The following is an 11,236-nucleotide window of genomic DNA, read 5'->3' as shown; positions in this document are numbered from 1 at the left end:
TTTTATTTCTATTATTTATATTTTGATTATTATTTATTTTTACCTACGTGACTTTACCGAAACAACCTAAGAGCATGCTCAGACGTTACCCACCACGACCACCACGACCACCCAAATGCATTGGGCCTCACCCGGCAGTGAAAGAAGTGGTCCCGGAAAGCCCTTCACAAGAAGTGACGTGCGGGGAAAGGGGGGGTCAGAGGTCAGAGTTCAGCTTCACCGGCAGCAGAGAGGCGAAGTCGCTCGCTCGCTCTCTCGGCTTCTCCGCGCTTCGTCTTCAAGGAGAAACCGGAGGAGAGGAGGGGGGAAATTATTATTTCCTATCAGCGAAAGGTGAGTTCTCCGTGCTTAGATGCATACGTTCTGCGTCGTCGCTTTGTCTGTTAGATTTTTCGTGGCAGCGTTGCTGTTCCGCGTGACGTTTTCATTTTTTATAAATAATATCTTGGCGTGTGCCCGGCACTCGTGGGTTTAAACGTCGACGAGAGGTTACGGACGTCGAGGAGACGGAGCGGTGAAGTAATGTGGTGCCCCTGTTAGGTGAATTGTTACTCCAGCGCTGGGTCGAGCCTGAGAGATGGCAGCGGCTTCGCGAAGGCCTTGATCCAGCAGTGGATCGGCCGTGGCTGCTGACGATGATTATTGGAATGCAATTGTTTGTTACATTGTGTGTGGTGATGACGGTGGTGGTTCGAGTGGGTGCGCTTTTCTGAGTCGTGTTTCCGTAAGGTGGTGATCGGTATCAGAGGTTACTATATTTCATTTCGTGGTGACACGGGTATTACATAACATTAATCATTCGCGTCGTTGTGGAGACTATTAGTACGGAATTAAATAAAAAAAGACGTTCCCTTCGCATATCTGACCCCATCATGAGCATACGAGCTTGTGTTCAACCATTGCTGCTCAAGTAATGGACTCTCAAAAGGGCGTGTAGCCAATGCGATGAAATATGTTTATTTATATGTGTAGAGACCGATATGTGAAAGTACAGATGTGAAAAAAACGTGTTATCAACATTTATTCAACTGGTCGCACCCGAGATGTCTTCAAAGTGGTGGATAGCACTACGACTGTGGTGAAAATCCATTTGCCCATTGCTGTTGGGTGGTGGACGGGCGGGCAGAATTCAGAAACTTTCCCATTGTTTCAACTGCCGTACTGAGAGATCAAATCGGTGACCTCTGGATTACAAATCCAGTGTTATGGGAGAAAATAAATCCTGTACGTGTATGCACAGTATCCCACGACTAACAGAATCAAACCGGTGACCTCTGGTAATGAAGTGCAATGTGCACCATCACATCATGGCAGCAAGCCCACATTTTGTGGTCTCCAATGATGCGTCTATGCTCATTAACCCGGGAGCCCCAAAACCAATTGTGAAAAACCAATAGTAGCAGCAGTACATTATACGACAACACCATCGGATTTTTTAATGAAAAGTACAGAATACTTGTTATTTGTGGAGCAGTGGTTGGTGTCCTGCACTGTGAACCCGGTGAATGAGTTTGATTCCTGGACCAGGCTAACATCAGTGTGTCTATGTTGTGTGTCTCTCTGTGTGTCTGTGTTGTCTCTCTCTGCTTGTATGTCTCCGTGTCTGTGTTTTGATGACGGTTGCTTGTGTTGCAATCGAAACGTCATACTCTATTATTTATTTTATTTTCTTTCTATGTGACTTTACCGAAATAACCAAAGAGCTAACATCAGTGTTTGCTGACATCCGAGCTGGTCCTAGGCATCCCCCTTCACCCATCTGCAATCACCCACGTGGGGGAAGTATGTCCAAACAACCCCATTGCCAACACAATATGGGGAGGCCTTCAGCATTGGATTGACAAAGTTCCGTGCTGTAACGGTTACTCACGTTTGCTTTCTCGGACTCATTTCCTTTAAGGAAACTAATTTTCCTGTTTCTGCATAGCGTCTCGCGATGCGGTCACATTTAAATGCTACATTAAACTAAATTGTCGTTCGCTATGTGCATCAGGAAACCCGAGCTCTATGGGAATGGCGAAGGCCGAGGTTGGAGCACCGCAGAGCAGGACGAGCAGCACCAGGAGCAGGGTCACACAGAGCAACTCCCATCCCGATGGGAGACTCTCACCGGCCCTCAAACGTACGTTACGGTGTCTTCGTTGAGTCCAGTCGCAAAAGCCTCGGTGCTCACGCAGAGCTCTCGAGTTGCGAAACATGTGGTCAATGCGTCAAAATCAGTGGTGGAGCATGAGATTGGATAGTTCAAAATTAAGAGTTGAGATCTGTTGTACAGATGCCACCAAAGGGTGAGGATGCTGCCATATTTGAATTCACACAGTTGGTAACTTGTCAATTGGTCATTTGTTAATTTAGTAGGGGAGTTGCTGTCAAGTTGTTTCAAGCTTTTGCCATTGTGCATTTAAAAAATATGATTGTAAAAATATATAGGAATCTTTTCCTGCTCCCAAAAATAAATAAGCATTAGCTGAATTAGTCTTAATATTTCAATTATGAGTCTGTCTGAAAGATGGAGGCTTGAGAAACTGCTCTAACGTGGGGAAAGTGGCCCTGGCATATAAGCTATGACAGGTTCGGGACTTACATGCTCATTTATGTCTGAAGACTCTGAACTCTGGTTCATACATAGTTTATGTTAGAGACGGCACTAAGTAGTGGCATCCTTGTTCCAATTAATAGCTATTTATCGATGCTTCCACTGTCAAAAGAATGTTACATTATTGTTAATGTAATGTGTGTGTGCAGAAAATAACCAAGATGGTGTGGACTCTACAAAGAAGCCGCTGCTCTTGCTGGCTCTGATCTTCCTGACAGCTGCAGCAATCATGTTTATCATCTACATTAACTTCCCACAGCTGAGCGAGTAGGTGACTTTTGGGCCAATTACATTGGGCAAATCTGCAATGTCAAGACAATTAATTAGAATGCTTTAGCAAATGCAATATCATGCCACACATCACGTCTATTACTTCTTCAAGTACTAACCACACAGTATGACGGTCAGTGAGGAAAAAGTGTAGACCTTTGTTCATTATTGGTTTTTGGTGTTTAATATATGTGTGGGTGTCGTGAATGACTTAAGGGTGGACATGAGAGCATACGTTTTTTTAGTGGCTTTAAATATACTGTATCATCAGCAAATATCTGTTTACTACTGGATGAAGTCCTCACACAGTCACGATCCCTTAATGGTCTTACCATAATCCATCTTGTTCCTGTACATACATTTTTCTCAATCTTATGTGTCTGTGGTGGTTATTCTCTCAGTCGTATTCTCTCCTTTGGCTGCTGTTACATCAGCAATTTCATTTATCAGTTACCCTTCGAATGCTGTGTTACTTTCCTTAACGGACAGTATGATGTATTTAATTTGCATTTGTTTCCTGATTTTATTTAAGTCTGTCATTTTAATTCCAAGCATGCACCTCTCCATGTTTATTTGTGTACTTTTTTACTTTTTATCCCATTTTATTTTTCAATGTCCATGTTTCTGATTCATATGTTATCATGGGTAATATGCGTTGATTGCAAATATCCTTTAGACACAATGGCATGTTACCTGTCATTGTCAACTAGTTTTCTAAAACCACTCGAAGCTGCTTTGAATTTCCATTTCATTTAATGTATTTGATTCTCATCTGCCTTTATTAATTGTCCTCGGTATACATATTCTCTTTTGTTTTACACTCGTGTCCCTCGAATCAAATAAAAAATATTTGAACTAGGTTTTTTATGTACTATTTATATCCACATGTTGTTGTGCTCCTTATCAACTGTTTTTCACAGAGAGGAAAGGGGAAAGATCAAGCTTCCCAAGGATATGGATGATGCAAAAGCACTTGGCCAAGTTTTGTCAAAATACAAAGAAACATTTTACGTTCAAGTCATGGTTGCATTTTTTTCAACATATATTTTGTATCCTTTTTCATATGCGAGCAAATTGTGCCTTGGAAGTTATACTGCAAACACTGAACATGGTTTTAATTATAGCACCATTTTTAAAAAAATTGTTCAAATGTGGTGTTGTCCTTGACTTATATATTTGCAGCCTCCAGACATTTGCTATCCCAGGCTCTATATTCCTCAGTATTCTTTCAGGATTTCTCTATCCTTTCCCCTTGGCCTTGCTGCTGGTTTGTTTGGTAAGACTTTTGCAAGCAATTTTTTTTTTTTATTGAAAAAGTATTAAATGCCAATTGTTGTATGTGTTAATTGCAAGCACCATAATGAAATATATGAATGTACTCGTTTCTAGTGTTCCGGACTTGGCGCATCTTTTTGCTACATGCTGTCATATCTTGTTGGTCGGCCAATTGTCCACAAGTACCTTTCAGAGAAGGCTGCTGCATGGTCAGATAATGTAAGTATTACCTTATGGACAATATTTTAATCAAAATTTAAATGTTCATAATTAATATGTAAAACAAAACTAATTCAACACAACACGTAATTATTTTATAACGGCTTTATAAGCACTGCTTGCGGTTTAATTTTGAGAAAAATGATGTGATAACCACATTTTTATTTGCGTCTTTCGGTAACGTCACGTAGATAGGTTCAAAGAAAATAACAAAAACTACGACGTTTCGAACGCAACACAAACGGTCGTCCTGATGTATAAATATTCTTAGGACGACCGTTGTGTTGCGATCGAAACATCGTAGTGATGTATACATATTCTCAGGACGACCGTTGTGTTGCGATCGAAACATCGTAGTTTTTGTTATTTTCTTTGAACCTATCTACGTGACTTTACCGAAAGACCCAAAGAAAATTAATTCCTGCAGTCACGAAAGCTTTTTAAGTCAAGGAATAACCACATTGTCTTGTTACTTTCAGGTGAACAAACATCGGGAGCATCTCCTCAATTACATCATTTTCCTGAGAATCACGCCCTTCCTGCCGAACTGGTTCATTAACATTACTTCTCCAGTCATCAATGTCCCACTTGGCGTGTTTTTTGTTGGAACATTCATTGGTAATACTCATTTTCTTGGAAATGTAAAAGTACAAGCGTGACATTTCTTGAGAGATTGTTTTAGTGGTAATGTTTTTAAAGTAATAGTGAATTTTCTTATTTCAAAGTTGTGTTATAACTCGTAAAACCCATTAAATGTGTTTTATCGGAATAAATGGTGAGTATAAATACCCAAAAATATTTTTTAAATAAACATTCTATTTATGATGTTGAAATGTGATATGCAAGAGAAGCTTGTTTAAATATTAAACCCTCGTATACATTTTTAATAGAAAAGCATTCTCATTTGATGGTGTCTTTTAGGTGTTGCACCACCGTCATTCATCGCAATTCAGGGGGGCACGACGCTGTATCAGTTGACGACGGCCGGCGACGCTGTCTCCTGGAACTCGGTTCTGGTGCTCATGCTGTTTGCTGGGCTTTCGCTTTTGCCCGTCTTTCTGAAGAACAAGCTGAAACAGAAATTTCAGTGAAACCACAACTGCCTTTCGCAAACGAAATATCCTTCAATCACATTAGGCCAACATGGCATATATTCACAAGTAAAAAAATCCGTTAAAAAATGCTTTTTCTTTGATCCACAAGTTGTTTAGCAACATGTCTCATTGAGCTTTCATTATTCCAATTCACAGTTTTTCTGGGCTCATTTTTGTCCAATATTAGAATGCAATAATGCATTGTCATAAACACTGTTTAATTCTTGTATAGCACTATTTAAGGTGTGTAAAATGTTACGATTCATGCGTTATAAACAAATATTACCACTTTGATATGTGATATATTTGTACATTTTAAATTCATATTCGTCAAGGAAATGTGCACATCTGTTGTACTTTTAAGAAAAGGTATATACTTATTCTATTAAAATAATCTCCAGTTCATAAATGTGCTTTCTAAACGTCTTTAAAAGCTTGCGTACCATGATAAGAATACTTGTGGATTTTTGTGACTGGTGGTGTACTATCTGAATACTAACATGTTTGTTGATAGGTCAACAAACATTTTGTCTTGCATTGTATTATCTACAAATGCCATGATTTAGACTTTCAGGAGTAAATAACGAGTTTTAATGCAGTGAAAAAATCCCAGCGTATCGCTGAATTGATAAGTTGTCATAAATGAACATATTTTCGTAAGATTTAAACAACAAATGGGACTTCAAGTTAATTAACTGAATTACATTTTCTTGCAAGCTATCACAATGTACTACTGTAAATGTTCAATGTATAATTTCTTGCACACTTGTGTAGAAATGTACAAAACAATGACATAAAATAATGCACATTAATACTTAAGTATAGCCTATGCATAGTTGTTTTCTGCTTTGATTATTCTGTACATTAGTGACTTATTCTGTATCTTGTTAAATTAAATCTTCCACATGAACAAGCACATTCCATTGTGTACTGTATACCTGACAGCCGCAATACACGTCTGTATATTTGTATAAAATGAAAAAGAGACATGACACCAAAGTGCAATGCATTGGTTTTCTTCAACACCCAATGCTGTGTTTTTATCCGAGCTGCCCGACTCAAACTCGTTTAATCACACCACTTAAAATTATATGCAATCTAAGATGCTTATATAATCTGCACAATTTTGTATTTAGTGACTGGTTAGACCATCGAGCAGTAGATTGACAAAGGGCACTAAGTTATTTTATCTTGTGATATTTGTTTCACCATCATTCTGTATTAGAGTTAAAAATAACTGGAAGTTATATTTGTTTTAGAGATGTGGGACTGTTGCATGCATGCATAATGTATGTACTGTACAAGTGCTATGCTTCAAATCCATTGTAATCACTTGCACGTTTTACAAGTTGAAAATGACACTACTGAAATTGTCCCGAAAGTTATGAGTGTAAATGTCAATGAGCAGAGTGTCTGAACTTGTTGAGGAATGCTGCACGGGTACATATTCCTCTGTTCGTCTTGCAAGATACATGTGTGTAGGATAGTGCACTATTGTCATAGTTTGGCATTCATTGTGTGAAAATATGTATTATATAATCCCCACAGACATCCACCTATATTTATAAATTTACTGTGCAATAATCTGCTACTGTATTTGCAAAATGCATTTCATTCTGGCTTTGATCAATGTGCTACAATGTAATGTCGGTACATTTGCATTATTGTTATTGGTAACAATATAAATGTACTGTATATCACAAGCAGTTCAACATCCCAAATATGGCCTTACAATGTCTCGACTGTGCCATCCTTTAATCACAAGGTATTTCTTAGTACTGTGTAAGTACCAAGGGCCGTTTTTATGACTGCCATGAAGTACAGGAGGACCCATTTCTAGATACCCCACAGATAGGGAGAAATTATAACGAAAAATGTCATTCAAAGCTCCCACCAATCTTAACACATTTAAAACTAATATGCAAAGGGATTCGACACCAGACTGACGCCCTATCGTCTCATCATCCATATACTGCAAATGTAAATACACGCATCTCTTTTTTCCACTGCTCCACTAGAATTCTCTCCAATCTTTAAAAAAAATCACAACCTTGCTTAATTCAAGAGCCGTATGTGTCAGTTTAACACGTAGGCTTTTGCGACCAATATTAAGGTTTTTGGGTGAGATTGCGTAAGTATAAATGCGTCGTAACCCTTCACCACCCGACACAGCCAATTAGGGATTTGTCACGTAAACAAAACGCCAATTAGTTACGACTTCAGCCCACCGGTGTGTTGGAGAGTAAATCTACAACATTTACAGCCGTGTGTGTATTAACTTTTGTTCCAACTTAAATGGTGCCCTTTATTGTGAGCCTTTTGGCATTTTGCAACTGTGATTTCAAATATTTAGTGGCAGATCTAATAATGTATCGCCCAATGTAATTGGCAAGTGTTGTTGAATACACATTTTTGTCTGCAATCTCGTGAATTACAACTCTTCGTCCGCAGTAATGTGACCAACATCATGGACCGCATTATCCAGCAGGTTATCCGTGCATGCATTCCACATTTGTGGGGCAGGAACAAAACATTGTCGATAATTGGAATAATAGGGTCACTGATAATCGCGCAAATAATGAGTCGTGAGTAATAGGGAAAAGAGGAGTTGTGAACTCGAGCTCGCTCAACTAGAGAATGCAAAACTCCACTTCGATTGGAAAGATTTGCGGATAATCGGAAGAATTGGAGCCACCGATAATAGGGCTTTTCGCGGACTCGACGGCTAATCTCAAACTAAAGTATTTAACTAAACTATGCTTTACCAGGTAAGGCTCACTGAGCTATCCACCTCTTTCAGAAGCAACCTGCCCGCAAATGATAGCTCAACAAAGTGGCTTATCACGTAGAAATGTTTCTAGCTGCCAAAAACTCAACGCATGTTGATTCTAAATGTGTGGAGGGAAAAGCCAGAGGACCCGGAGAAAGAGTCACACAAACTCCAGACGTCAGGGTCGGGGTCAAACCCACGACCTGTATACCGGACGGATAACATTGAGATGTTATCTCCTCTTATCCGTCATCCTTGATAAGGGCCCCCCTTAATATGGTCTCTCTTCTTTCGTACGGCTGATGTAGATGCAGAACATTAACAACTAACAGTTTCACATTAAGGTGGTCAAAGCAGCGGAGTGTTATCGTCGCTGTGATTGTCTCCGTCGCATTTTGTGAATCGGGAAATTGTCCTGGTGATGATAACCTTGCACACGATCTGTTCCGGATAACCGGATGATAAGTGGGTTTTTTTGCTGTTGTAATATCCTCCATTATGTGCATCAGGGCATTACCCGTCCGTCCAAGCGCATCTGCTGCCACGGGTTACAATGGAGGGTAAAACCGAGGGGTTCCAATGAAGGGTAAAACCGAGGAGTTCCAATGAAGGGGAAAACCGAGGGGTTCCAATGAAGGGGAAAACCGAGGAGTTCCAATGAAGGGGAAAACCGAGGGGCTCCAATGAAGGGGACAACCGAGGAGTTCCAATGAAGGGGAAAACCGAGGGGTTCTAATGAAGGGTAAAATCGAGGGGTTCCAATGAAGGGTAAAATCGAGAGTTCTAATGGAGGGGAAAACCGAGGGGTTCCAGTGAAGGGTAAAACCGATGGGTTCCAATGAAGGGTAAAACCAAGGGGTTCTAATGAAGGGGAAAACCGAGAGTTCTAATGGAGGGGAAAACCGAGGGGTTCCAGTGAAGGGTAAAACCGAGGGGTTCTACTGAAGGGGAAAACCAAGGGGTTCCAATGGAGGGTAAAACCGAGGGGTTCCAATGAAGGGTAAAACCGAGGGGTTCTAATGGAGGTGAAAACCGAGAGGTTCCAGTGAAGGGTAAAACCGAGGAGTTCCAGTGAAGGGTAAAACCGAGGGGTTCCAATGGAGGTGAAAACCGAGGGGTTCCAATTCAGGGTAAAACCGAGGGGTTCCAGTGAAGGGTAAAACCGAGGAGTTCCAGTGAAGGGTAAAACCGAGGGGTTCTAATGGAGGGTAAAACCGAGGGGTTCCAATTCAGGGTAAAACCGAGGGGTTCCAATGGAGGGTAAAACCGAGGGGTTCTAATGAAGGGGAAAACCGAGGGGTTCCAGTGAAGGGTAAAACCGAGGGGTTCTAATGAAGGGTAAAACCAAGGGGTTCCAATGAAGAGTAAAACCGAGGGGTTCCAATGAAGGGTAAACCCGAGGGGTTCCAGTGAAGAGTAAAACCGAGGGGTTCCAATGAAGGGGAAAACCGAGGGGTTCCAGTGAAGGGGAAAACCGAGGGGTTATAATGAAGGGTAAAACCGAGGGGTTTGTGAAGAGGGAGTTTATTGCATCCTGCCACTGCGGGACACCCCGCCGCCAAACTCGAGCGGGAGGGATGAGAGGTGAACCGGCGTCCGTCGATCCGAGACCCCCCCCCTACTCCAGGGGGATGTTTTTGTCATCGTTGTTGGTGGTAAACGAAAGTTCTAGATTTGAAGCTTTCGTGACTGCAAGGATTCATACTCTTAGTTATTTCGGTAAAATCACGTAGGTAAAAAATGAAATTCAAATTAATAAAAATAAAATAAAAATCACGACGCTTCGGAGGCAACACAAGTCTCCGTCATCAGGGTGGGACCGTCACAGCTAGATTTGCTGTATCACTTGATCACTTGATGCAGCAAATCTGGCTGTGACGGTCCCACCTGATGACGGAGACTTGTGTTGCCTCCGAAACGTCGTGATTTTTTATTTTATTTTTTTATTAATTTTAATTTCATTTTTTACCTACGTGACTTTACCGAAAGAACTAAGCGTATGGTAAACGAAAGTCTCCAGCGCCTCGCCGTGGCCGGTAAAGGAAACGCGGTGAGATTTGGTTGTGTGGCGTGGGCCCTCTCGTGGCGTTGTGGGCCCTCTCTCGTCAAATATGGCGCGGCGGGCAGGACGGAGGCTGCTGCTGCTACTGCAGCTGCTGCTGTGATTCAAAGAGAAAAAGACGATTTTGTTTGGTTGGCAATTTTATTTTGACTAAAAAAACTAAGCACGTTGCGTTTTAGTCGTCGCAACGCCGCTAAATTAACGTTCGGAGTTTTTTTGTTTGTTGGTATTAAGCCATTAGCATTGCCTCCGTCAAAGTGTGAGAGAGGAGGGGACATCATCCATCGCAGAGTCCGGCCCCTCTCGTGTCGCCGCCGCTATCTTTCTCTCTCGGTGGGAAAGCGACGACGGCGATGATGATGATGGTGGTGGCGGCGATAACGCTCTGGTCGTAACAACAACAACAGCAGCAGCAGCAGCAGCAAGCGATCAGACAACAGCAAGGTCGAAGAGATCAGTCGAAACGTGTAACACACAAGCGGGAAGATGAACGCACAGAGCCCTCCCGGGTGCCGCTTTGTTGACTATTTCGTGGTGTGCGGATTGGACCCCGACACGGGCTTGGAGGCCGACGAGCTCGCAGGTAAGAAGAAGAGTGCGATGATGTCCAGCTGATGATGATGACGATGTTCTAATGATGCATACATCGTTCGTGTGTGTTGTGTTGTGTCGTGTGGTGTGTATATTGCGCATACACAAAGCGTGCTTCGAGTTACAACATTTGAAGCGCACTGCGCTATGCTCACGGCCGACGAGTGAGCTGCCCTGGTCTTATCAGGTGGACATCATTGGACGACTTCGCCTTGAATTCAGTAGCTGGTACTGTGTGTGTGTGTACAAAGGAGAGGGTTCCTCTCCACGGAAATATGTACTAAGGAGAGGGAGATGGGACTGGGGAATGACATCTAATGGAGAGACAAATGCGGTCGGGTGTGGTGCCACAGCAACCC

The 11,236-nt window shown here is 41.8% G+C and overlaps 2 protein-coding genes across 5 annotated transcripts in view; both read left to right on the top strand.

The window, feature by feature from the left end:
* Positions 1–47: 47 nt before the first annotated feature.
* Positions 48–6,372, top strand: TMEM41B (transmembrane protein 41B). Of its 2 annotated transcripts, XM_078596976.1 has the most exons (9): positions 48–333; positions 1,702–1,782; positions 1,994–2,122; positions 2,746–2,863; positions 3,787–3,915; positions 4,049–4,142; positions 4,256–4,360; positions 4,840–4,978; positions 5,282–6,372. In XM_078596976.1, the coding sequence occupies exons 1-9, from the start codon at positions 75–77 to the stop codon at positions 5,449–5,451; spliced, it is 1,224 nt and encodes a 407-aa protein (XP_078453102.1). In that variant the 5' UTR covers positions 48–74; the 3' UTR covers positions 5,452–6,372. The 2 variants fall into 2 exon arrangements, with proteins under 2 accessions (XP_078453102.1, XP_078453103.1); XM_078596977.1 differs by lacking the exon at positions 1,702–1,782 and having other exon boundaries at positions 54–333.
* A 3,939-nt stretch (positions 6,373–10,311) lies between these two features.
* LOC144720315 (DENN domain-containing protein 5B-like) overlaps positions 10,312–11,236 on the top strand; it is a 52,772-nt gene continuing 51,847 nt past the window's right edge. For all 3 annotated transcript variants that reach the window (XM_078596974.1, XM_078596973.1, XM_078596972.1), the window contains exon 1: positions 10,312–10,869. In XM_078596974.1, coding sequence (XP_078453100.1) covers positions 10,773–10,869 — 97 coding nt within the window. In that variant the 5' untranslated portion in view covers positions 10,312–10,772. The remainder of the gene's footprint in view (positions 10,870–11,236) is intronic.

This window comes from Lampetra planeri, chromosome 8 (genome assembly GCF_965212315.1).
Source record: "Lampetra planeri chromosome 8, kcLamPlan1.2.h2, whole genome shotgun sequence".
NCBI lineage: Eukaryota > Metazoa > Chordata > Hyperoartia > Petromyzontiformes > Petromyzontidae > Lampetra > Lampetra planeri.
This window is presented reverse-complemented; position numbering and strand designations above follow the sequence as displayed.

What these genes read in the sequence shown, in the direction of transcription:
- TMEM41B (XM_078596976.1), top strand. Translation starts at nt 75, where the DNA reads ATGCTCAGACGTTACCCACCACGACCACCACGACCACCCAAATGCATT. An exon ending in TTATTTCCTATCAGCGAAAG is followed by an intron (nt 334 to 1,701) that starts GTGAGTTCTCCG and finishes AAATAACCAAAG; the next exon opens with AGCTAACATCAGTGTTTGCT. An exon ending in TTTTGTTGGAACATTCATTG is followed by an intron (nt 4,979 to 5,281) that starts GTAATACTCATT and finishes GGTGTCTTTTAG; the next exon opens with GTGTTGCACCACCGTCATTC.